General features: G+C 42.7%; 1 protein-coding gene across 1 annotated transcript; it reads left to right on the top strand.

Annotated features, from left to right (window-relative positions):
* The first annotated feature begins 69 nt into the window (after positions 1-69).
* Positions 70-26834, top strand: Slc45a2 (solute carrier family 45 member 2). Its single transcript, XM_034523248.2, has 7 exons — positions 70-595; positions 2255-2431; positions 12162-12487; positions 19844-19987; positions 21151-21274; positions 23552-23763; positions 26052-26834. Exons 1-7 carry the CDS (start codon positions 211-213, stop codon positions 26283-26285), a joined length of 1602 nt encoding a protein of 533 aa, XP_034379139.1. The 5' UTR covers positions 70-210; the 3' UTR covers positions 26286-26834.
* Positions 26835-27694: the final 860 nt, after the last annotated feature.

Here is a 27694-nt window from a genome sequence, read left to right as displayed (position 1 = left end):
AGGGCTCACAACAGCTAATCTCTGTCATGCTTCCAAGTGCCAACGCCCCCTTTGCCTCTCATCATAACTTGTGATCTTGGAGGCATGAAAGAATTTCAGCCCCTCCTCCAGCCTGCCCATCTCTGTTGGTTGCTCAGGCAAGCTCCATGTCAGACCCGGTTTGGAGCACAGATCTGAGGACCACGCAGGAAGGTTATTCTCTCTGTGGTCATGAGTGGAAGCAATGGGCCGACTGACACACACACCTATCAATCGTTAGCTGAGGATTGCCCGTTTGCCTCTGCGGAGCAACCCAGGAGATCCACGGGGAGACTCGTCATGCACAGCATGGCCATGTTCGGCCGAGAGTTTTGCTACGCGGTGGAGGCAGCTTACGTGACTCCGGTTCTGCTCAGTGTGGGCCTGCCTAAGAGTCTGTACAGCATGGTGTGGCTCCTCAGCCCCATCCTGGGATTCCTGCTACAGCCTGTGGTGGGATCAGCTAGTGATCACTGCAGGGCCAGATGGGGTCGCCGGAGACCCTACATCCTGACTCTGGGCGTCATGATGCTCCTGGGAATGACTCTGTACCTCAATGGAGATGCTGTTGTATCAGGTAAGTGGATCGCACAGACCCAATAGTTAACTGCTGGGTTGAAATGCCATCAGTATTTTTTAATGCCTAATAGAAAATGGCTAGAGCTAATGGTCTCCCGCCATGCAGTGACCTCCCTCATACCTTTGAATGACCCCAAACCTGTGGTTGAGGGATTTGACTTCCGGCACCATTGCGATGCTGTCTTTTATTATCGCGAGGTTTTAAAATGGGATTGAACTTATAGCTGTTTCATCAAATTATATTACTAAAACTTATTTTTACTTATTTATCAGTTGAAGGACTTTTGAGCCTATTATGCCTCATGGAAGACTTTGTCAAATTGTCCAGCTATAAGCCTTTGTAACAAACCACCTGCTGTGTACAAATAAGGCTTAATTCTGGGTGCTTGCCATTCTAATTGGTGCAGGGCACAGGCTGGTCCTCAGCCCTTGGAGCATTTTTGCATTGCAAATTCTGGACAACGAATTTGGTGTCAAAGCAATATTTCTAGCTGCAAATCAGCTACTAACTTCAGCGTAGTTGGTGACAATACACTGGAATAGAGATCATGAGGGAGCCCATATTTTAAGACCACTTATGGCAGTAGAATGAGTGGGTCTGATATAGCACAAGCAGGTACCATTTGTCTGTATCTAGGAAGATGTACAAATATGAAAATGTAAGATATAGATAGTAAATATAAGTACTGGAGATAAGAAAGAGAGGATAGGTTTATTTTTTTTCACTTACTTTAATACTGGAATGTTTCAATTATGTTTATATCTTACCCACCACCCTTAGGTTAACAAAGCAAACTATAAGGCAGGGAAACAACTTTATCATCCTTGACAGATTAGGTGGGTGGACAGAGAATACAGATAGAATGGAACTTACAATGGATATTAGTGTTTAAAGTTCTACTGTGGCTGTCTCAATAAACCAAGGGGACTGGAGAGGGTTGGTTGGGGATATACATGGTTTTTGTTTGTCTGGGTCATTCAAAAGTGTGTATCAAAGGGCGACAGAGCTACAAATTCTCATACTCCCTACACCGGCCAAGTCACAGTCCTGAGAGATGGGGCCAGCAATCTGTATTTTAACAAAACAGGATGGCAGTAGGGTACTCCAGAGTTTGAGGGGCCCCATGTTTGAGTAATTCTGCACAACTGTGGGTCCGCACATTGCATAAAGGGATGCCTCAGAGAGTAGCCATCACCAGAGCTGGGATTTGAAGAATTTTATTCAGCTTATTTCATATTGTTATTATTTTTAATTTAAAGAGATGTCATTAAAATCCTAGAAGATTCTGATAAAATGTGTAACCTGGTGCTTTTTAGAACAGTCCCAAGATTGAACAACTGACACCATTCTATTTTCTAGGATATTTTCATTCTCTTCCCCAAAGAAAGTCTCCACCACTGGAAGTCACTCCCCATTTTCTCTTATGTACAAGAAACTAGGCAATCACTGACTTACATTCTGCCTATGTATTTGTCTTTCCTAGGCATCCAATTGCTACTTTCTTAAACATAAAAAAAAAAAAAAAGCCATTTTTTAAAATGTAAAACCCAACCTACAAAACCAAAACGAGGTGATTTGATGAGAGTTTAAGTGAAATAAACTTATATGGGTTGTTCCAAACTCGATTCAGAGGATCGATGTTTGTTTTTCTTTTAGCTTTGGTTGCCAACCCGAGGCAGAAGTTGGTTTGGGCCATAAGCATCACCATGATAGGCGTGGTTCTCTTCGATTTTTCTGCTGACTTCATTGACGGGCCCATCAAAGCCTACTTATTTGATGTCTGCTCCCACCAGGACAAGGAGAAGGGTCTCCACTACCATGCCCTCTTCACAGGTAAGGAATATTCCAGAAAGCCTCTCCGTCAGCTTTGCAGACAGGGAGAAATGTCAGCGGAAGCATCCGGTGTCTCTGCACTTAGAACCCTTTGACTGAATGGATCAGTTGATAGGAAGTGGCTATCACGCGCTCTGGTCCGTCTTCCCTTCGTGTCTCTGAACAAAGTAAGCTCATGACTGGGGCTGTAGAGTTTCTGAAAGGGAAGTTTACATAAGAGGTTTCTTCAGAACACTGCAGAAGTGTGTCCTGCTGAAGCAGAACGGAGCCCTGTGCACTGAACGTTCTCTTTAAAGCAGTGAGCCCCAGGCATTCATCGGTCATGCAGCCCCAGCCTTACTGGGGATGTGTTGAAAACACATGTTTCTGGGTCCTTCCTCCCCTTATGCCGATTCAGTCTATTTCAGGTGGGACCCAGGAATTGGTTTTTTATTTGATAAGGACCCGAGAGGATGTGGCAGGTGTCCTAAGAGATACGTTTGAAACTGAAGCTAGAATTAAAGCAAGCAAATGAAACTCCACCATCTCCCAGAGTTCTTCAGTATAGAAGGAAATCATTCAATCACTTATAAATGTCCACGTTGGGTGGGCACTGAGGGCTCTTTCAGTTTCTAGGGGGCTACTGTCAGTCTCCCTTCTTTGCCACTGGCCTGTTTCTTTAGCAGTGTTTGGTAGGCGACACACCAGGTAAGAGCTGGACCCCACTAACACTTTAAGTGAAGCTGGGAGAGCTTCGTGTTTAGCTGCTGGGCCATATCAGACCACTTATTTATATTGTCTTCGTAGTGAGGCCAAGTATACTCAGATTTTGAGGAATCCTAGCTCCTTCCATGGCCATGCGGATCCCTATCCCCCGAGAGCCAAGATTAGTTCCTGCATGTGAAGCCATGCAGGTTAGCCTTGTCATCCTGGAAATATTTGAGCAGTGAAACCGTGAAGGGATGAGGCTGCCCAGTGCGGCAAACTATTCCTACCGCTTATAAAGAAGGCAGAAGGGCAGCCATGACACAGGAGGCAGAAGGAGGCTGCTGACCTCCATGTGACTGGAGGTATAAATGCTGCAGAATGAACCCAGGGTTTGAGAAGATTCCTGTTGCATCTTTGCTGTTCTTACTCAGCAACCTCATTCCCTCACCTGGGCGTCTACTCCCATGGAATTTTTTTTCCTTTTCTAAATTGGATATTTTATTTACATTTCAGATGTTGTCCCCTTTCACCACTTCCCCAGAAACCCCCATCCCATCCCCCTCCTCCTGCTTCTATGAGGATGTGCCCCCACCCACCCACTCCTACCTCCCCACCCTCGAGTTCCCCCACACTGGAGCATCCAGCTTTCATGGGACCAAGGACCTCCTCTCCTACCTATGCCCGACAAGGCCATCCTCCCCTACATATACAGCTGGAGCTATGGGTCCCTTCCTATGTGCTCCCAAGCTGGTGGTTTAGACACTGGGAGCTCTGGTTGGTTGGTATTGTTGCTCTCCACATGGGGCCACAAACCCTTTCAACTTCTCCAGTCTTCTCTCTAACTTCTCCATTGGGAACCCCATAATCAGTTGAATGGTTAGCTGTGAGCATCTGCTTCTGATTATGTCAGGCTCTGGCAGACCTCTAAGGAGACAGCTATATCAGGCTATCTTTGTCATTAAGCTCAAAAAACACTCTTAATCACTGAGCCATCTCACCCCAGTAACCCAACAGGCTGTGTTCACCCCACACCTCAAGCTTTACCTCCCATAATTCCTCCATATTCTCTGTGCTCTGAGTAACTCACACCATGCTCCCAGCACAGACCTCAGGGCGGTTTCATTCACTTGTCTCCTGATCTTTCGCCATCGACAGTCACATTGCAGGTGCTCAGAATAAATACTAACGCAATGCAAGAGGGAAACTGCCCTTTCCTTCTTCCATTTTTTAAAGATTCTATCTATCTACCTATCTATCTATCTATCTATCTATCTATCTATCTAGATATTTATTTACTTATTTATTTGATGAGTACACCGTAGCTGTCTTCAGACGGCATCTGATTCCATTACAGATGGTTGTGAGCCACCATGTGGTTGCTGGCAATTGAACTCAGGACCTCTGGAAGAGCAGTCAGTGCTCTTAACCTCTGAGCCATCTCTCCAGCCCTCCTTCTTCCATTTTTAATTTTAATGATGTCTTAATTTATTCTTTGAGAATTCCAAACACTATATTTTTTTTTATCATATTTATTTTCATTCCTCAACTCATCCTAGAGCTTCCTGCTTTCCTTTTTCAGATTCAAGGTCTTGTTTCACTCAGAATGTCCCACTGGAAATCAAAAATACTCTGAAATTCCCACCCTCCTCCTAAAGAGATGGTCCTAAACTCTTTTCCAAATTCCAATCTGACCTAATTTCCAACTTAGCCTAGGACTCAATTCACAAAACAATCAAAGCACAAAAGCTTAGTGAGTGGATTTCTTGAGCAGGGAGAAGTGTGCTGCTTACCACCACTCCCACATTGGTCAGTGCACAGCCCCTGGGGGTTCTCTGGTCAGCCTGGTCTGCACAGGACTGCCTCTGCCTGGCTGGCTTGATTAGCAGAATGGTAATTGTCACAGTCATGGAGGACGGCAATCCAAGGTCAAGGTGTTGATAGAGGTGGGTTCTGGGAAAGCCTCTCTTCCTGACTTGCAGCTATCTGCCATCCTGTGTCCTCCTAAAATACCTGCTGCTCCTGGTTTTGATGGGAAGGGCAGTTGGTGACAGGGAAAAGTTCAGCCCACCTATGAGGAAACTCTCTAGTACTTCTCGACTTAAAAGCTCAGTTTGTTCTCAAATGGCAATTTCCATATAATCTCTTCCTTGGCCTTTGCAATTTTTCTGCCGCCTATTTCAGAACGTTTCGAACCCCCCCATTTGTACCATACGTTTCATAAAAGAAGGAGCTATTGGCAGAAAATGCATGTGTGAATGAATGAGTGAGAAGCTGAGAGAGCTGTGATGCAGCGGTAAACAGCATTGTGTGCGTATTCGTTTGCTACTTAGTTGCAGTCCCATTGAAGTCTTTCTATTTTATCCACATCCTGACTCTTCCCATCCTCCTGTGTGTGGCAGGTGCGTAAGGCCTGGATAGCTTAGGAAAGGGGGTGATCGTGACAATGCTCGCACAGGGGCTCAAACACCTATATTGCTTTATTCTTCTTAAACAACAAGAATTTGGGAGAGAGAATATATGCTGGCGTTTGATCAGCGGTCCATGCCAGCACCAACTTAACTTTTATTTGGTTACTTTGTTGGTGTGTTGCTTCTTGGATACATGATGGTTGCCGTAGTTCTAGCATGTTTTTTTTAAGACAGAGGGGATGGAGAGTAGAGTCAGAGAAGATAGAAGGGGAAAAGGTAGCATCGTTTTAAATGAGGAAAGCTTTCTACTCTCTACAGGCATTTATCTGTTTCTCACTGAGCATAATTAAATCATCCAGTAGGTTGAAAAGTGAGGGTTTGTTTAGTTTTTCACTTTTAGGGATGGGGTGTTTACTTCCCTGGAGCCAATTGGGATCCATTACTAAGGGAGAAAGGACATTTATTACTAAATAGGAGAAAGCCAATACTCAAATGAAATACAGGCATAACTGTGTATTGACCTTAAAGAAACATTGGATTTCTTTGTTTTCCTTTGTTTTGTCTCAATATAAGGACCAAACTCTGGATGTCAGGCAGTGTCTCCAGTGTTTGTGTTTGGCTCTGTGGGATATCACTGTGGACAGCTTCAAGCAAGTCCATTCCCCAGTAGAAGAGCAAGCCCAAAGTCCTCCTCGTCTAGGGCAGCAGACCAGCATTCCACCCAGTTTACAGCTTCGTTTCTAAAGTCTCTGAGTACTTGATGACGGCTCTCTGCATTGTTTATGACGATCATGTTCAAGGGCCATTCATAAAATGTGGCATGTCCTGGTCTGTGTACGTAAAGCAGCACATACAGTGTGTGTGTGTGTGTGTGTGTGTGTGTGTGTGTGTGTGTGTGTGTGTGACACAGAGAGAGAGAGAGAGAGAGAGAGAGACAGACAGACAGACAGACAGACAGACAGAAGCAATGGCTTGTCATTCTGCTCTGTCTTTGAATAAAACAGATGACTCCAATAATTCTACTCAAAGCAAGCATTTTCTGATAAAGGCATATTCAATACCAGGGCTCATTTGGATTTCCATAAACATAACATTCACACAGGCAATCTACCCATCCCAGTAAATTGAGGTTCTTTTCATTTGTTTTTAAACTGTTTAGACCATCAGTTCTAAATGCTTTGCAAAATGTGTCGAGGAGTTCATTATGAATATTTTTCAGCCTGCTTCTGTGTGTCTGTGTGTATATTTATGTGCTAAAGAAATTTTTCTACTTGGCTTTCGGTGAACAATTTTATTCCACCTTTTGTCTCTTCCACTAAAGCTGTCATTTCTTTAGCCCTGGGTTAGCAGAAGCCATGATGGGTTTGGTAAACACACTCAGAGCCCCTCAATATACAAAGCTGTCAGTATGAGATCACTGGAGGCCGTAGAACCCAGTGAGCCAACAAGTCCATGCTTATTGGTATGATGGTTTTCCTTTATGTTGAGAGTTCCTAACTCAGTATATCTGTGCTAAGTTGAACTTCAGACTATACCCTCCTGGGCAGTACAAAGTAGTGGCAAACTTGTATCAGGCACCTTGGGAAATCGTGCCTCCCCTTGGCTGCAGTGCAGACTCAGGATGTCTGAAGTTGGTTTTCCTCCAGACCTAGGATCTATGACGGTAATTGTAAACAAACTGGCAAAAGGCTCTAAGGACAGAATGAAGATCTGTGTGAAGGGTCAAATGGAAGATTTGTGTGCTCACTTGCTTTCTCTATGGCTCCATCAGTGAAAGTTGTATCTATAATGAATGCTTCAGGGAGAAGCTTCATTCCTTCAGAGGAAGAGGGGGGAACACATTAGGCTTGGTGTCTTTTAACCTCAGAAAAGTGCTTCAAAGTATGCCCCAAAAATGCTAATGTAAAAACTAAAAATGCTCGGTTTGGCAAATAATTAAAGACTAAGAAGAGAGTTAAAAATAGAGTTTCAGACATAACCCCTTTAACCGAACTTCTTTATCCGGTACAAAAGAACCACCTTTCATGTTTGGGGCTATTTAAACTTTTTCTATTTGGGAATAATTGTTGAATGAACGGTTTTGTTTCATCGGCTGGCTCCCTTTTGAAGTTTGTGCCTGTGGGACACTTTCACATCTCCCTCCTCAGGCACCTTAGAAAAGGCAAGCCAGAGCGGAAAGCAAGGACAGCCCCCCACCCCACACACTTAAATTATTTTAGTTTCTAAGTCAGCATGTACCATCTGTCCTTACAGGGTTCAGTGTGATGAAGCCTTCAAGGCATGCGTACAGTGTACAGTGATCAGTCAGGCCCATTAGCATCCTCCCTTTTCACAACGGTTGCATCAATGTATTGAGAACCTTCTAACCCCTCTACTTACTCGAAGCCACACAAAAAAGTAGAATGTTGGTAGCTGGAGTGCTATAAACCATTAGTCTTAATTTTTTGGATCTGACTGTACTGTGTTGCCAACTACCAAGCTTCCCTCCGTCCCTCCTGCCCTCTATTAATGACCACTCTACGCTCTCCTCAGTGAGACCTCTATTTTCTTTCTTTCTTTCTTTCTTTTTCTTTTTTTTTTTTCTTTTTGCTTACCTTTCCATGCTTGTCATTGTCACCCATCCCAATGTCCCCAGGAAAGAGCTTTCCTATAATCTCTTCTGTGTTGGGAATCTGGGTACCAACTTCCTCGGCGTTCTTGTTCTGACTACAGAGCCTGTGTTCACACACACAGTCTCATATTATTTATTTATTTTTTGTCTGCATCTTCATCCTCACTGGCAGGAATATCTCTCCTTTTCATTGATCTGCAGCCAGCGCCTTGAACATAAATGTGGGAGGGACTCAGGAATGAACCATTGGGGAGTGTTGGTTATGCTCTTTTCACATCCTCTGTTTTCGAATTGCTTAGGTTGTACTGCTGGGAGGTAAAGTGACTAACCCAAAGCTCCCCTACTGGATGTAGAAGAGGTGTAACATTTAACAAAACTGAAGATGTAGTGTCTGTTGTAGTTCAGATTCCTGTTAACATTGAGCCCCAGGAATCTGGAATTTGGATTCCTGTAAACATTAAGTAGAAGGAATTTGGACAAACTGTTTATTTGGGGTGGAATTCCATGGTGACGGAGGGAAATGTTACCAGATGAGCCAGCCAGGTATTATGGAGTTGGCTTCTACTTTCCATCTCTATAGTTCTTGAGCTCTGTAAAGTGCATCTCAGAACTCTTCATTTGGGAGAAGAAAGGGTGGAAGATTCACCTCCACTAGGTTCCAGGAGAATCTGGAAGGCTCCAGGATGGCTCTCTGGATCGACAGAGCAAGGTCGATTTGCAATGGCTCAAAGGGTTTTCCTCTCAGCACTTCATCTCCATTCTTCTTAGTCACCACTAGGAGGCGCAAGAGCATCGTTCACCTTCCAGGTGCTCTAGCACTTAAGAGTTATAAATACTAGTTATGTTGTAGACTTGAACAATGAACTGTAGATAGTCGCAAATGGCTTAAGAACCAGGCAGATTAATGAGCTGAAAATACACTCGTCTCTAATCCTCAATCAAGAAAAGAAACCAGAGTCAGGTTTTATAAGTCCTGTCAGAAAACAGGGAGTTTCAGAACTAGGTTAGTGAGCCGCTTTCTGTGCATGAATTGAGAAACTCGCTTCTATAAAAATGAGATAATTACAGTGGGTGTTTAGTGGATCAGGCATGTAAGCACGAATTAGAGACGTCCATCAGGAACAGAACCTGATGACGTTCAGTGCATATACACTCTCGGACAAAGGCCCTGTGCACATTATCTGCATGTATTTGGTTAAGTAAGAACTATATGATTTTGACACTGGCTGACCACACAGTTTCTAGCCTGCAGTGCAGGAAACACTCAGCAAAGGACCACACTGGAGGAAATTTTGGGGCTAAAATAGGTGTGAATCTGCAAAGGCAAACTTAGTCTAATTTCTTTTATGTTAAGGTGCTTTCCAACAGGACAAGGGGAGCTTGGCCTCAATCAGATTGGAATGGCCCCTTCTCCCTCAGGGGCTGCACCCTAGCTTTAGTGGTATAGAAAGCAAAGGTTTGGGAGGGAAAGTATGTAGGTTGAGCGACAATTGGCCACACTGGCATTTACTAGGCGGTTAAAGTCCCACCTTGCCTTAGTGTTCAGGTTGAACAGTCAGCACTGATCATCTTCTGTTCTATTTAAAAGACTCCCTCAGACCATGAATTCTCAGCTTCCTCCAGCCCAGCTGGCCTTCTTATTCACACACAGGGATGGTGAGAGATCAGCATTGAGCTTCAAAGTCTCTAGACCTGCCCTTCCTTGCATCCTGGCAGGAAGATGAAACAGTCAGTGCCTATTATTCTTGGAGTCCATACACACAAGTTTGTCCACTTCATAATGGTTTTTTTGTGTGTGTGATATGAATATTTACACCAAGGACTTTTATAGAATGGAAGAACATTTGAGTCACCTCATTTGCAGATTGCCAGCTGGATTCCCAGCCTGATGAATAGATTATAGTAGGAGAGGTGTCTTTAAACAAGGAGACATTGCATTCTCCCTCCTTGTTTCACTTCTCATACACTACAAGTAAGGATCTTTTAACGAATATCTAGTTCCATGTACTTCACAGTTTTGTTCCCCGTATTAGAGAGTTTGTTGCCTAAATTGACCCCAAAATAGGCAACTGTGGTGTTTCAGAACTATTATTTCATCACTGAAGAGACAGAGGCAGGAGGATCACCATTTTAAAGCTAGAGACCGCATCCCAAAGGAAACTAAAATGGCCTTGAGTGTAGTGATAAATGCAGTCTGATGTTTCTAAGCTCAATGTGCTACAGAAACGCAAAATGAAGTTCTGTGTTGATCTGCTGCCAAAAATGAGATAGGAACTCCATCCTGAATCTCTCCCATGCACAGTGGTTCATGCATCTAGCTCATGCACTAATGCATTACCAGTGGCAACTCCATAGGTTGTAGCGACTGTGAATAACTAGCATACTTCCTCAAAGTACTGTCTCGAGGTCTGACTGTGGCAATATGTGACAAGTGGAGCTGAGCTGGATTTACTGCACAACCATTCCCATTCCTTCATGGAGGTCTTACTGCCTCATTGTGTGTGTGTGTGTGGGTGCTTCTAGAGTTGGATTTCCGAAGTCCCTTGAGAGGTGGGACATGTACTTTTAACCTCCCACTCTTCAACCCCAAGAAAGTCTGCCAAGACTCTGGGCCATCACTGCCAAAATGGTTGACTAACACATGCACACTCACCTTGAACACTCTGCCACTCAGGCTCAGTTGCATTCTTAAAGCACATAGTCTAATGAATCTACAAGCAATACCTTTGGAGGCTTGCGGCCTTGGAAGCTGGACTAGGTCTTAATGAAGTAGGTTGTTCTTCTAGCACAAGACCTTGCCACATGCTTCACTCCTTCCACATGTGACTACTTACCTTTCTGCTTCTCTGCCAGGGCCCCTTAACATGCACGTACCATGGTGTCTGCCTTCCCACACTGAGTAGTCACATGCTTCTGTACCAGATACTTCATGTAGGTGCTGGAGATGTGACCTCTGACGCTCATGCTTGTGGGGCAGATTGTCAGTGGAGCTATCGACCATCATCAGAGGTGGGAGCTCTGTTTTTCTTCCGGGCCCCCTGGGTTTTAAGAAATCACCAAAATCAGCACTGGAGTGAGTATCTGAGCCACTGTACTCAGTTTTGTTGCTAAGTTGTGTAAGTTCTTACTCATAGAAGGAGTGTTTGTATTTCAAGCAGGAAGTCAAGAGAAGAGATCACTAATAATGCTTCAAATGTCAGAATTAGGGAGGAACCAATTTTGATTGGTCCCATCCCAGAGCCCCTCAAGTGACACCATGTTCATACCGTGCACATAAAGCAAGAACCAGGAAACCTTCCCTTTAGAGTCCCATATGATGATGATAAACTTAGAAAAAAAAATCATGTTTAAATTTTTGTTCTTAGTCCTGTAGCTATCAAGCACAAACATGTATCTAGAACTTCTTCCACAGTGATGAAGAGAAATGTCAAGGTTCTTTGATCACCGCAAGTTTTTTTTTTTTTTTTTCTTCTCAAGAAGCTTGATGCTGGATAAATGATAATAAAATCTGCTCTTTTATTGCTGCTGGAAATGGATTTCTATGGATTCATTTGGATCAAAAAATTGAGATTTTGTTTGTTTGTTTGTTTTTATGTTTTTGTTGTTTTTAAGTATAGAGACTGCAGTTTGGCAAGGCAACAGTATCTCCAAGGTGGTAATTTACTAATTACTTGCTATGTGCTCACTGCTGTACGGAACATTTTTCATAAAACAAATCATGACCTTCCTGGTAGGTTACTTGTATGTTATTACCCCATAAGAGACACACAGAGCTAAGGTCACAGCAAATAAGTACAAGAGCTGGGACTTGAACCCACCCTGTCTGAGCCTCTTGCTGTGCTGGCTCTTCATGATTCCCAGGCAGTCTCTCTTCAACTCAGGGAGCTTTTCCACAGAAGGGGAAGGCTTGTACATGGTGGGAAACAACCATGATTGGTGGAGTATGCTAATGCCTCTCTCTCTCTCTCTCTCTCTCTCTCTCTCTCTCTCTCTCTCTCTCTCTCTCCCTCCTTTTGCTTTCTAGGTTTTGGGGGTGCCCTTGGATACATTTTGGGCGCCATAGACTGGGTGCATCTAGAACTGGGAAGGCTGCTGGGCACTGAATTTCAGGTCATGTTCTTCTTCTCTGCCCTGGTTTTCACCTTGTGCTTCATCACGCATCTGTGCAGTATCCCTGAAGCCCCGCTCAGAGATGGTGCAACAGACCCTCCCTCACAGCAGGACCCTCAGGGCTCCTCACTGTCAGCCAACAGGATACACGAATATGGTTCTATTGAGAAGGTTAGAAATGGAGGTGCAGACACAGAGCTGCCAGTGCAGGAAGGAAAAACCAAAAAACCTTCTGGACAGGTAAAAATGCAAATTCTTTTTCATTGTTCTCCACATGGGGGAACTGTTCTTGTTTAGTCACTTTATTCTTCGTGAAAAGTTGTCCTATTTGCTTATCTGCTGTGAAGTTGTGTGAAGTCTATTTGAACCTTTAAAACTTCCTTTAGTCATTAGCTGTTGGAATGAGAATCATGTGCCTCAGTGGTTTTCTTGCCTCTTACTCCTTTCAAAGCATCAAACTGGGAAAGGTAATGTCAACTGTAACAGTTTGACCATGTGAGAACCCTCTAATCACCTTCTGGCAGCAGAAAAATAGTCTCTTAGATAAGAATTACAATCTACAACTTTGTTCCTTCAAATGAAAATGTCATTGAGTTAATGACTGGACTAGGCATGTGAATTTGCATAATATCACTTGGTTGGATAATTCTTTCAATCTATTTTCAGTTCACTGGGCAAAAGGTTCATTGGCTTCAACTTAAAACAAAAAAAAAAACAAAAACAAAAACAAAAACAAAACAAAACAGCAATAACAACAAACCACCAGCCAGAGAAAAAGATCAAGGTTCAGAGGAAATGGACAGGAAAGAGATTAGAATTATGTTGACCAATATAGAAGCCACTGACTGCACAGAACTGCTTAAATTACAGTTAATTAAAATGAAATGAAATTAAGTCTCCATTAGTTGCGTTAGCCACATTTTGAAAGCTCAAAGTCACATGGGATAGGAAATGCTTCCAAGGCACAAGTGTAGAACCTTTCTATTGTAATAAAAAGACAAATATGTCTACATTGATCCAGTATGCACACTCTTCTGCCCTTCAATATCCATTTCTTAGGGTAGAGTACAAAGGATCCATATAGAAGTCTTGTATTTGGCGCATTGTTTAACTGACAAGGTGGCTTTAGAGCAGCCTAAAGATTTGGACATTTGTCAAATCCTGGTACTACTACCTTTTTAAATGTATGACCTTGGGCATCTATGTTTCTGTAAAATTAGAAAGGACCCACTAGCAAGGGATAACATGAAATTCCTATGTAGCTCACCCAGGACGGTTCCCACTGTAGAGTAAAGTGTTCTTTTGAGTCTGTGAGAATGCTGGTAACACAAACAGGGAGTGTTGTCTACTTCCCAAAGTCTGATAAATGGTCCAGTACTTCACTGGGTCAGCTTTTCCTGTTGGTTTAGCATATTTGCCAGAATTATTGGATTTTACAACCAATATAAAGAAAGAAAGGTAAGTTTTGGACTTCAAATTAAGTATGTAAGCATATATGCATGCTATTAATATAAACAAATTATTATTCATTTAACAAATTGCTCTGGATACTGGGTAAGTTCACAGCACTATACTCGGGATTCCGAGACCATTACATAGAGTAATGTCCAGATCCTGTTCCTAGGAATTTATAACCCAGTCCCTTTGCCTGGGAAATTATAAATGGGCATGAGCCATTTATACCATCACAGCAAGGCACCAGGCAGAGAATAGAAGATGCTACAACAGCAATGTTTGCATTGAGATTTTCTAAAAGGCAGGTGTTTTGGGTAGAATTCAAGAGATTCTCTGGGTAAAGCAGCCTGAAAGACAAAGGAAGAAGAGGAAGTAGGAAGCATTATCCTCCTAGCAAGATAAAGGTCAAACACCTGGAAAAGGAAGTGATGGGGACAAAGTGGGGCATCTTTGTCTCTCACCTGAACTACAGAGCTTCAGCCAGGTTGGAGGGTTTTTCCAGCCAAACTGGCCCTCGGTAAGTCCAAGTCTCATGGGAAGAGCTGGTTCTAGAACCTTACATCTTGCCTAGCCATTATCAAGAATGGGTGGTAAATCTATACCCATAGCACTTAGACGGTCACTCATCTGTGCATCCACCAGCAGGGGATCCAAATGGCACATTTCGATGATGATAATGATTCTCATAGCAAAACTTATGATCAATTTTGCAAAAGGGACAAATTGTTTTTAAGCGAATAAAGCAAGGCTTTGAGGACTTAAAAAAAAAAAAAAAAAGTCACCCTAGCCTGGTGCATTGAATGATGGTCAAAATTTAAAGTGGAGATTTGGAGAAGAATGCTCCTGGCAGAGGAGGGGGTAACAACAATGCCATAGAGTAAAGACAGAACAACCCCCCCCAAAAGTCCCCTTAGTGTGTATGGGGGGGGGGAAGGTGGTATCCATCTTGGTCACTCTTATATAAAATAGTCAAATTTGTAAAACAAGGGCATAGGCTAGGACTTACTAGTAGAGCATTCAATAAAAGGATCAGTTCACCAAAAGATAAACCTTATAAATATCCATAAGCAGTAGCACCCACAGGTGACAGATCTGAAGGGGCAGAATACACTGCAGTAGAGATCACAGGCACTGAAGCAAGACTTGCAAGGGTGGACAGATTATCCAGAGAAAATCAACAAGGACACATGGGATTTGACCTGCACTTTACACCGAATAAACCCTAATGGAATAGACCCTAATGGCATCAGAATACACACATTTTCCCCCATTGAACAGAAAGGGGAGTGTTCCTTAGGAATGAATTACAGAGACCGAAGCATCAATCATGGAGCCTGCATGAGTCTGAGCTAGGTCCTCTGCATATATGTTATGGTTGTTAGCCTGGTGTTCTTGTGAGACTCCTAACAGTGGGGTATCTCTGACTCTTTGTCTGCTCTTGGGATTCTTTTCCTCATACTGGCTCGCCTTATCCTGCCTTGATATGAGGGTTTGTTCCTAGTCTTATTATAACTTGATCTGCCATGTTCAGTTGATATTCCTGGGAGGCCTGCTTATAATCTCTCTCTCTCTCTCTCTCTCTCTCTCTCTCTCTCTCTCTCTCTCTCTCTCTCCATCTGTCTCTCTGTCTCTCTCTGTCTCTCTCTCATGGAAAGAGGGGAGGTTGGAGGACTGGGAAGAATAAAGGCAGAGAAAACTGCAGTTGGGGTGTAAAGTATGAGAGAAGAATAAAGAAAAACCATGACACAGAGAGCCTTCCCAACCACAGCACTGTAGAACTGGTAGTGAATAATACAGGAAACCTCAAATTATTCACAAATATATGGACATTTAATAACATTCCTCTAAGCAACCAATAGATCACAGAAGAGATTATAAGAAATATGAAAATACCTTATGCTGTGTTTACAGCTGAATAAAATTCTATTGAAGTCTACCAAGCATGCAGATACCTAATGCCAATACTTTCCAAAGTCTTTTTTTCAAAGAAATCTAAAAGGAGGGAACACCTCGAAACACATCTATAAAGTCATAATTATGCTGACACCAAAGACAGACACCGGCAGCAAAGCAATGGAAGGTTCACAAGCCAACATTCTTGGTCAGCACGATGCAGAGATCTTCAACAGAATACTAGCAAACCAAAAAATCGGCAACACATTCAAAGGATTATTTACCATGACCAAGGGAGATCTAGAATGCAAAGATTGTTTATGATGTATAAGTCAGTAAGTGTGGCACAGTTTATCACATTAATAGCGAAGCGATAACACCATGTGATTATCTGAAGAAATGTGCACATAGCATTAGCCAAAATTCAACATCTTTTAATGATGAAAAACTCTTTGTAGGGGCTGAAGAGATGGCTGCCCTTCCAGAGGACCCAGGTTCAATTCCCAGGACCAACATGGCAGCTCACTTCCGTTTCTAACTCCAGTTTCAGGGGATCTGATGCCCTCGTACAGACATACATGCAGGCAAAAGCCATTAAATGTAAAAATAAATTATGTAAAAAAAAAAAAAAAAAACTCTTGGAAATTTGTGCTAAGGATATCTGCTGCCAGTTCTATGTGGCATAGTAGTAGAGCAATCAGTGAAGAGAAAGAAATTTAAAGAAGTGTTCAAGTGGAAACAAAGAGCATGCACTGTGTGTTTGCTGAGGGTGGAGTATTATATTTATAAAACTGTTGGCTTGGGGTTTTGTCTGTATGTATGGTGCAGGGGAAGGGACTTTTTGTTTCATTTTATTTTGCTTTGTTATTTGTTTGTCCTATTGGTGTTGATTTTCGCTTTTCATTTATTTGTTTTGGAGGGTAGAGGAAGGCAGGGAGGGATGAGGAAGGAGGGAGGAGAGGAGGGGGATGTGACTTCTGTTAGTCCGATGTAGTCATTCCACAACATACAAATATTTCAAAAACCCGTAACACATCTCAAACAATATTTTTCAGTTGAATTACACATATTGCAAACAATAGCAATATGTGTCCCATATGATTTATAATTGCAATCGGTTTTGTTGTCTGGGTTAAGAGACAAACTAAGCCAGATGTGGTGGCCCAGGCCTCTAATGCCAGCACACCGGAGGCAGAGGTCTCCATGAGTTCAAGTCCATCCAGGTCTGTGTATCAGTTCCAGGGCAGGTGGGAGCTACTGTAAGATCCTGTTTCAAAAACAAAGAAAAAAATATACTAAAGTGTGCAAATCTATAAAAGAGAAAAAGTATTATAAAAGAAACAAATTAAGAATAAGAAGCAGAGCAAGGCATCCTTGGGTCAGAGCTAAGCACATGGTACTTCCCTTCTGTGTACATGTCTGGGGATGCTTCCAGCTATACACACTAGGGCCAAGATCAAAGCTAAGGTCAAAGTTGCCATACTTTCTCACAGTTATTGGTTCCGAACTGAGAGCAGCTGTACAGTTTAGAGTCAGAATTCTTTTGAATGGAGAGAGACCTGAAGAGTTCCAACTGGATTCCATAAAAGCCCATCTCCCATCTCTTTGCATGCCAAAGAGTTTTTCTTCTCAACATTTGTTGAGAAGAGAATACTTTTGCGTTTCTTCCTCCTGAGGACTCTGAGTCTTGTTCACTCACAAGTCCATCACTTCTCAGTCATCACCTGACGACGCAAAGTCGGTGCAGTAAATGACTCCCAGGGGCTTGAACCCACTCTCCCAGGGGGTTCTCCCAGGGAACTGACAAGTCAGGGGTAAGATGCCAGCTGAATTTTCATTCTCAGTTAAAATACTGAATATTTATATTCCCAGCTTTTACAGAAATACTAAGCTCAATTTGAAGGCTCACATTCATGTATTTATTTCTTTTGGAAGGGAAGAGAAATTAGGTTAACAATGAAGCAGGGTGAACATTATGTAGAAGGCAGAAGGATTCATTAGTATTTGCAGCAAGGCAGAATTCATTCTTGCCAGGTTTACTTTCCCGACTGTGCAATTGTGGGGAGGAGAAATAAAATGCAGAGAAAGCTCTTAGTTTGAAGCAAGTAAATCAGCTACCATTCCCTGGACAATATCTACATTTTCCTAGAAGTAAGTTCACAGAGTTGTTACAATCACCTTTTATTTTTAGGTATTGTATTCTGCATGCAGAGTATTGGCATTCTCCCTAACTACAAGAAAAGAGAATACATATATTTTGATACTAGTTAAGTGTAACAGGATTAATATATTCATCATCAGTGGGTCAAATACTGCAAGACAAATAAAGTTAGCTAGGTGATGGTTCATGTCTGTGATCCCAGCACTCTGGAGGGAAAGGCAAAAAGACTGGGAGCTCAAGAAGGTCATCCTGGACTATGTGGCAAATTCAAGGCCAGCCTGAGCTACATGAGATCTGTCTCAAACCAGAAAACAAAAAAGAACAATGAAATTGAAATTGCCAATTATGGGATGAACCTAAAATTGTTAAATCGGATTTTTTCATCAAAGAAAAAAAATTGTATAGCTTTGAGTTATAAAGCAATATGTTATTATAGTGAAAATAAGGCAGTCTCAGGATACTGTCTGATAACTCTACTAATTAAGTCTCAATTTCCTTATGTCAAGACTCAGAATTTTAAACTGCCAAAAAGAAAAATCTGTCAACCATCTCAGATGACATTCCGTCTCTGATGACATTTATATTTCCATTGTCCTTAGGGAGGCTGACTGCTTAATGCGCCAAGGTTTCTTTCTTTTCTTACATGACAAGATGCTGAAGACATTTTATGTTTTCAATTTTGTGGATGTTTTAAAAATTCTAGCTCTCTCAAGCTTACTGAAACCAAATAATAATAATAATAATAATAATAATAATAATAATAATAATAATAACTATTAACAACAATAATAATTATTATTAGAAGCCCCTGATGTTAGTGTATAAATCTAAAGTGAGGAATCTAGGAGATGAATATTCATTTTTTAAAGGATTTATTTATTTTATGTATATGAATATCCTGTTGCTGTCTTCAGACACACCAGTAGAGGGCATCAGATCCCATTACAGATGGTTGTGAGCTACCATGTAGTTGCTGGGAATTGAACTCAGGACCTCTGGAAGAGCAGTCAGTGCTCTTAACCACTGAGCCATCTCTCCAGCCTCGAGTATTCAATCTTTTACATGTGTCTACATTCTTCACATCTTTAACTCAGTGCAAAGCTCACTTATGTCCATCCTTGGCAACACCTGGGGAAGTTACTGGTGAGCAGGTACCTAACCTAAGGACAGGGGATTGATTAGCAATCTGTGTTAGTTTCTTAAAACATTACTACAAATGTAGCATCTTACAACATCCATCAATCATCACATAGTTTTAATGGTCAGAGGTGTTGCTGGGGCCCAGTGGGTTCTCCGCTCAGGGTCCTACATCACTACAACCATGATGTCAACAGTGCTGTATTCTCATCTGGGGTCCAGCCGGACAGAACCTGTCTTCAAATTCACTCAGGTCATTAGCAAAGTCCAGTTCCTTGTGGTGTAAGAGTAAGGTTCCTGTATTCTTGTGGATTGCTGTCCAGGAGTTGCCCTAAGCTTTGAAGGACCATTCTCAGTTCCTTTCCCATGTGGCTCCTTCTGTTTCCAAAGGCAGCGACCCTCAAGCTTTAAGTTGCTCTGAATTCTGCTTCTGCTCTCAGCTGGAAGAATGTTTCTGCTTTCTAAGGGTTTGTGTGATTCAACTAGTATTAACCAGGTAACCTTCCTATTAATTTCTTCAAGGTCCACTGACTAGTCGCCTTAATTGTATTTTCCAGATTCCTCTCTACATGTAACAAAACATAAGCCTGGAGACAAGAGATCATGACCTCCACCTTGAATGAACCTACCAAGCTCAAAGAATAATAATTATCTAAGGGATTGTTTAGACCTGTGAGCTTTGTCCTCTTATAGGGGTACCATTTAAAGACAGCTGTTTCTTACATCTTGGGCTGAGTGTAGCTCCATTCCAAAACTCTCCAACCTTTAGGTGATGAAAGTTATTTATGGGCCCATGACTGCTAAGTAGTCATTCATTTTAAACAGCACATTATCATTGAATTTGTCCCATGGAAATCAACGTGAGATGTCATATGATAGACAAGTGACAGAGATGTATGATTCCACTGATGGCTGTCTACCTACACTGAATATCTATGTTCTTACACCAGAGTCAGAGGACAATGTCGATCAAGTCACTTCTTCGGGCATTAGTGAACATGCCTTCCCACTATCGCTGCCTTTGCATCAGCCACCTCATTGGATGGACTGCCTTCCTGTCAAACATGCTCTTCTTCACAGATTTCATGGGACAGGTAACACATGTATATGCTCACATGCTCATTAGAGAATCTCTTGTCTGGCATTTGCAGTAAGTATAGCAGAGAGTGCCCTCAAGAAACTGGTTTATAGTTATAGTTCTAGAAGTACGCTGCTACGCCCTGTAAAACAAAATACTGTGAGATCTACCACTGATTGATCAAATACAATAACTGAGTGGAATCAAATGCAACAAATAGACAAGAGTGGATTTGAGCTGCAGAGCCGTGGTGGCAGGCTTCCTTAAAGGGGTATGCAGCCTGGACTTGAAGGGTGAGTTTCGGAGATAAGACACGGCAAGAAAGAAGGCTAAGTAGAAACATGAATGGGAGCCAGGTGGTGGTGGCGCACGCCTTTAATCCCAGCACTTGGGAGGCAGAGACAGGTGGATTTCTGAGTTCGAGGCCAGCCTGGTCTACAGAGTGAGAATTTTGGTTTCTTTCAAAAGCACAGACATGTTACGGGAATGTGTTTTTGTCTTAATCCTTGGTGTGGGATATGGAGCTGCTTTCGATTGTCCACAGTAGCTGACTATGATTTGCCTTGTGCTCTAGCAGGGGTGTGACAGTTTCTGCAAGTTTAGAATTCTGGCGACTCTTGAAAGGGTAAATAAATGCTAGAGCCCCGAGGAGAGGGGCTGTGGCCGCTGCTGCTCCTGCTGCTGTGGTTACTGGTTACTGGTTACTGGTTACTGGTTACTGGTTACTGGTTACTAGTTACTGGTTGCCATTATTGTGATTTGTCAAGTGGCCATGCACAAAGAGAGGAGAAAAAGAAACTGAATATCTAGATAGAGAAGATCAAATCTGTCCCAAGGAATTCAATGCTCCCAATGACCTTAACACCCTCTTTTCCCTTTAGCTTCCCTTCTTTCTCTCCTACCTAGTGTAGGTGAGTTGGGAGGGTGGAAGAGGGATGAAGAAGTGTTGTAGAAAAAGGAACCCCTAAAGCAGCCAAAAGTTCTGCTACAGGTGCATAGATGCTGCACTTGATGAAGGCCCTTGATGGAGATGCACTAGATGAAAGGAGAGTGCCAGTGCTGTTGGGTCAAACTCTAGGTCCTAGGAAGCACCCCCTTCCCCCAAGGGTAGGGAAGCATGAGAAGAGCTGCCCACACCCACTACACTGCACTACACCATCACGGGAACCTCTCTTTCAGATCGTATACCATGGGGATCCCTACGCTGCACACAACTCCACAGAGTTTCTCATCTATGAAAGAGGAGTTGAGGTTGGATGTTGGGGCTTGTGCATCAACTCTGTGTTTTCTTCAGTTTATTCGTGTAAGTATTCTTCTCCCAAGGCTGGCATCAAATGGCTAGCAGCAGGGCCCAGATCTTAGACCTTACAATCTATTTCCTTCTCTTTCAAAGATTGGATTCTTGACCATTTTAAGGGGACTGGGGGAAAAGCTATTTCTTTAGAAAAGAAATCACAGAAAGTGTCATTTTTCATAGTCAATTCTAGGCATCATTTCCCTTGGATTGTGCTTGTAACCAGTGGGTTTCTGGGAAACAGTTGTTAGAAAATAAAAGGGACTTTTGTGATTAAGATAGTGAAATAATTGGATGGATCAGATGTGGAGCCCAGAAGCTTTCTGTTCTGCTGGAGCAACACCATTTCATAGGTGTCTTATAGATTTCATAGATGATTTAGCAAATTTGTCGATGATTCCCAGTTCCTCCCATAGCTACCTTAAATCGTGCTTCCTTTACGATATTATTCAAGAATTCCTCCTACTTCTTTACCCACCCTTGGCAGAAGCCACCATTTACTTCACCTCAGAACATTTTGTTACTCTGTTCTCAATTCATCACACAGCATCAGGTGAAGACCTAGCATCTCCAGCTACATAGAATGTCACAGGGCAACCCGGATGCCCTGGTGAGGAATAGTCATAGAGAACTCCATCTGCACAGTCAAGAAAGAACCTTCTAGCAGTTACTCCAATAACTCTGGGTACTGACCTCCCTGTCTTATGCTAGCATTCATGCCGAAAATTCAATTCAGTAATTTCTTCCTACCTCAAAAACAGCACTGCCGAGGGGTGTGTGTGGCCATCTCTGTGTGTCCAGGGCAGCAGAGGCAAGGTAATTGAGTTTCTGAAGTGTATTGACTTCTCTTCATGAATGAAGCACTTTTCACCAGACTTTCAACCTTTATATGGTTGATATAGATGTGTCCAAATCTCTCCTTTTCTTTCTTTGCTTCTCATTGGCTTGCCCACACACCCAGATACGAGCTAAGCATTGATGATATCTTTTGAGCAGCAAGACACTTCAGACTGAATGTTCTGCATACATATAAGCCAGGAAGCAAGCAAGCTTGTCAAGGATTATTATGAATTTGACCTCGCTCTGCCCTGCTCCCATTCCCCAACCTTAGCAGCAGCATCCCAGACCTGGAATGCATTTCAAATGGGAAGGAATGCTGTCTCCTTGTCCTTTCTACAGCTTGTCTTCCATCCCATGACCCGAGACAGTGTTTTGTTTCATAATTGACTCAAACACAATACAGATTTTATTTCTTGTCTATATGTAGAAGTCCAATAATAATTCCAGTGGCTAAGCAACATTTCATTCTCAATAGGCCCATCTCAAGCATATAGCATTTCTTCTCTTGTTCACATGCTCCAGTAGATGAAAGTAGAGGAGACACTCTTTCCCTATATTTGAATGTTCAAATATATGCTGAGAGGAGAAGCAAGGTCAAAGTTAACTGTCCTTGTCCCTCCCTGAAGTCAGTAAAATAGCAGTAGGCACACTACCTGGAGATAGTCTACGTGCCTGATATTGGGCTGGGTGAGTTTTTCATATGTTTCGCAGCATTTGATTCTGACTAACAGCTGCCACTACAAAGAACAGTATTTTATTTCTATTTTTTATGTAAGGGGGCTGAGACAATGATAGGCAATTAAGAGCATTGTCTCAGCGAAGGAGCCAATGGTGGGGAAGTGTGGGAACCCCTTCACTGCTTCTGTAGGACTGACAAGACAGAGAAATGTCTGCAGAGAACCTCACGTCTTTTTAACCTGGACAGACTGCCTTCAGGTTGGGACAAAGAAACTAATAAAGACATGGATCATTCTGGGAAGCTTGGTTATTTTAATATCCTTAACCTAACTTTGGGTAGTGGGGCCAGGATAAGCATACACTGTCTATTGGGTACTCTTGGGCCAGACCTCTCTCATCTGAATAAATATGACTCTTCTTCTGTGTCTTTCATACCTGGGTCCCATCCCCAAGGTTCACTTTTCTGCCTCTTCTTTTCATGTTCTCTTGATATTTGCCTGCCTACTAAACAGTACCTCGTTCTCCTCTATGGACAGTAAAGTCAGCAAGGCAACTTTATGCTGTCTTTTATGCAAGGGATTTAAGACTGATCCCCAAAGCCAGCTGTTTCTGGCATGCAGATAAGGAAGTATTTTGTTCCTGACTCAGCATCAAAGGAAGTCGTCTGAAAAAAGAAAAGTGCATCTTCAAACGAAAGAATTATCAGAAGTTATTAAATATTGTGAGGCACTGCCAGCTGTAATTCTTTCCCCTTTATTCTCTCTACAGACTTTCAGAAGGCTATGGTCTCCTACATCGGATTAAAGGGCCTTTATTTCATGGGATATTTGCTCTTTGGCCTGGGGACAGGATTCATTGGACTCTTTCCAAATATGTACTCTACCCTGGTCCTCTGTTCTATGTTTGGTGTAATGTCCAGCACATTGTACACCGTGCCCTTTAACCTCATTGCTGAGTACCACCGCGAGGAGGAGAAAGAGGTGTGTGACAAAGGGAATTTACCTGAAGGAAGGGGTGGGGGAGGAATTTGGCAGAAGGATGCTTAAACAATTATAACCATGCAGACATGACTACAAACTTAACAGAGTTCTTCTCACCATGCCGAGAATCCCGATGCACCTTTTGAATGGGAGGACAATGATAGTGTCTCCCAAATATCTGATTAAAGAAGGTAGGCTCGAGTCCTTGTTCAGACAGAAACAAAAGAAAGAGGCCCAAAGTCTTCTGCAACCACCATACAGGGCTTTCAACGTCACTCCAGCACTTCTAGATGCTCACAGTCATGCCATCTGTTCTGAGGTACAGAGAAGTGTGGTGGCATTTCTTGAGGTTACAGTCTGGAGCTATGACTTGACCCCTAACATAGTTCCTGGATAGAGATGCTGTCCACCTCTTGGGATTCAGCCCACAAGGTAGGACCTTAAGTGGTCCTCATGAGTGTATTTGAGGAGTACAGTAAAGAAACCACTGAAATAGTCACTCTATCATTAAGGAGGGTTTGTGTGTGTGTGGTGTGTGTGGGTGTGGGTGTGGGTGGAGAGAGAGAGAGAGAGAGAGAGAGAGAGAGAGAGAGAGAGAGAGAGAGAGGACACATTCTAAGGCATTTGGAAGAGTTCAAAGCAGAAAAAGAAAAACAAAACAACTAAACTGGACATAGCCAAAGAGGCTAGAGAAGGAGGAGAAAAGCAGAGAATAGCGAGCGCGAGAGAGAGAGAGATAGAGAAAGAGAGATAGTGGGGAGGATAGGGAGAGTAGAGGGTTATAAGGAGGGTGAGTAGCTGGAGGGAGGGAAGCCCATGACTGGGTTGGGCCTAGGAGTTTGGGGTAGAGGCAGGTGTGTGTGTGTGTGTGTGTTGGGGGATGGGGAAGCCAGGGTGGGGCCTTTAATATATATAATGGCATTTTCTTTGGACCTGACACAGAGAAAAAAACAAAAAAAAAACAAACAAAACCAAAAACCAAAACCCAAACAAACAAGTTTTCACTTAAAGAAAACTAGATTGGAATTCTGCCTCCTTAGCCTCTGTGAAGCTGTGTGACACTGACCGTGTCACTTAGTCATTAAGCAGCACTTGAAATGAGCTCACTGTCACTGAGGTTATAGTCTCACGAGGGTCTGTAATAACAACACACAAGTGTTAATGTGAGATCACTCCTCCATATTTCTTCTGTCCACACCCCTACCCTAACCAGGTTACCTTGCTAGATTTTTAAATTTTATCTTTTCAGTGTTTCTTAATGAAAGTCAGCAAATATGAATGTGTGCCTTCATATTTCCCCAATTTTTATCGAAAAGGTAATATTCCTCTTTTTCCACGATGCTCATTTTACTTAGGAGTAGAGAGAATGACCATCCAGACAGCAGCTACCCTTCTCAGTCAGGGGAGAAGGACAACTACCCAAGGATGGTGCCAAAGGAAACATGAAGGGATATGTACTATGATCAGCATAGTGCCTAATTAATAGCCACAGGACTCCAAATAGGACAGCTAGTGTTACTGTTGTCCTGGGGACAGTGACCAAAATACCTCCACCTAGGTGGGTACTAATGGCAAAATAAGGTCTAACTGCAAAACTGCCTTGCATGTAAGAGACATCAAATGGCAATGCAAGCCAACTGGGGCCAACATTAAATATTTACCAGGTGTCAGCATATTAGTGGAATAACCACGCTGCAAAGGGGTTGAACTTTCGCTTCTCCTATGTTTAGAAATAATTTTGTCCTTTTGAAAATATTTGACTTTTAAACACTGGGGAAGAGAAAAGTTTCCTACCGGATGCTTTTTTTTAGTTTCTGCAACATTGTATTTACTTCTTACAAGAGCATTCTGACTATATTGTGTAAGCATATATTTATTAAGGATGGAGGAAGGGGCTTCCTGGCATACAAGGAAAAGAGCATCAATGGAGGTCCCCAAGGGCCTCAATTAGGAATTAGCAAACTGCTGGTCAAAGGCAGCCTGCTGCTCCCTTTTCAACAGCTTATAAGATAAGAATCCCTTTTAAGTTTGTAAAAGATTGAAAAGAAGTTTAAAGAAGGATGCTATTCTGGGATGCCTAAAAACAACATGGAAACCTAACACCAGTGTGCTTTCGGCTGCATTGGAATGCAGTTTGTTCTTACACAAAGGCCTTCTTGAGTGAGAATGGAGTCAAATAGTTACAACCATTGAGCCCATGAAGCCCAGAGGTATTTACCACTGGACTCTTGGCCCTGTGCGCGAGTGCCTTGTAGACCAATATGGCTGTTTCTGTGCTTCCCTTGTAGAAGCAGCAGGAAGCGCCAGGAGGCCCTGACAACCACGACAACCACGGGCGAGGCAAAGGTGTGGACTGCGCTGCTCTCACCTGCATGGTGCAGCTGGCTCAGATCTTGGTTGGAGGTGGCCTGGGTTTCCTGGTCAACATGGCTGGGAGCGTCGTCGTCGTAGTGATCACGGCCTCTGCGGTAGCACTGATTGGATGTTGCTTTGTGGCTCTCTTCGTAAGATATGTAGATTAGGGTCATAAAAAGACATCCTCCAGACCTCAGACCAAAAAAAAAAAAAAAAAAAAAAAAAAAAAAAAAAAAAAAGCCCATGGCAAGAAATCACTCTTTTCTTGGACTCTTTGGCGTTGGGGACTGTATGCCTCTTGTTGGCACTGAACCTTGCATGTAGACGTAGGGAAAGATGTGGTGGAATTGCTCCCCCATCCCTGCATCTTCCTTACTTCCCCTCAGTGCAGGGATGGGAGAATCAAGCTCTGCTTCTCAAGAGAATTCCAAGCCTTCATAACGTCTGAGGAGCAAATGCATCCTATCTGTGATGCTTCTAATGTAATTTTTAAAAAGCAATTCATATGCCATTGGGAAATCACATATTTCATCAGATTCAGAAGTACTTAAGATACGGCTGAGTGTTTCTTTTATCGTGTTGATTTATTCAGATTTAATTTGCTCATAGTTAATTCCCGTTAATGTGTGACATCCTGTCGGAGGTCTCATTCTGAAAGCTTTGCAACTTAAAAGTGTTCATTCATTTCACTGATGCAGTAAAAATATTTTCCTTGAGTCTGTACCTTCACTTCATGCTTTGAAATAGACAGTTTCAAGAAGAGATTCCTGGGTTTCTCCTACGATAGTCTATCTTATCCCCAATAAAACACATTTAGCTTTAGCTAAAGTCTTCAGTGGGCCTCCATGTGGGGAATTTTTACCAGCCTGAGAAGATTGTACTGAGGCCATGCTGAGAGACCACATCACTTAATAGGAAAACCAGCCGTGAACTTTAGAGCCTGGCTAGTTTTGAACCTCTGGTACTCAGAGGTGAAGCTTAGCATCCTGAACCATACATGCTTGTGCATGCATTAGTATGATGAATTCCATTCTCAGAACCTTGCCACTGTGCGTGAGTACACACAGCTTGTGAAGTGCTTCCCTTTACCATAAAGTCTTATAACCTTGGTCGATGATACAGCAATTTTGACAGTGGATACTAATCCACTTTTAGATGAGGAAACCGAAGGATCTAAGAGCCATTAGGTACCTCATCGAAACCACGCAAGTCATGAGTGACAGAGCTGGGCTTTCAATCCAAGGCTTCGGCTCTATGGCTTTCTGTGGAGAGCAGGTGGCCTATGTGCTCAGGGCTCAATGAATGTCATGGTCATTGCTGGCAAACCCCATCACTAGCCCCCTCTCCTTAGGTTTCCTGCAGCCTTTGTTAAGTGCCATCTGTACAACTCCTGATGTGCCTGACCCATGCAGAGAGGAAATCTGTCCACGTGCCTTCAGATATGAAAGATAAAGCTACCTGTTTCCTTTCTCATCCTACAGTCTGGTAGAATTGTTGCTCCTGGTGGGTTTCTAACTGACCAAATCTTTCCTTGGTAGAAGGGAATTGGAGAAAGGCAATGAGCTGCCTCTCCCAG

This window comes from Arvicanthis niloticus, chromosome 19 (genome assembly GCF_011762505.2).
Source record: "Arvicanthis niloticus isolate mArvNil1 chromosome 19, mArvNil1.pat.X, whole genome shotgun sequence".
Classification (NCBI taxonomy): Eukaryota; Metazoa; Chordata; class Mammalia; order Rodentia; family Muridae; genus Arvicanthis; species Arvicanthis niloticus.
Note: the sequence above shows the minus strand (reverse complement) of the source record. Positions and strands in the feature narration are given on the sequence as shown.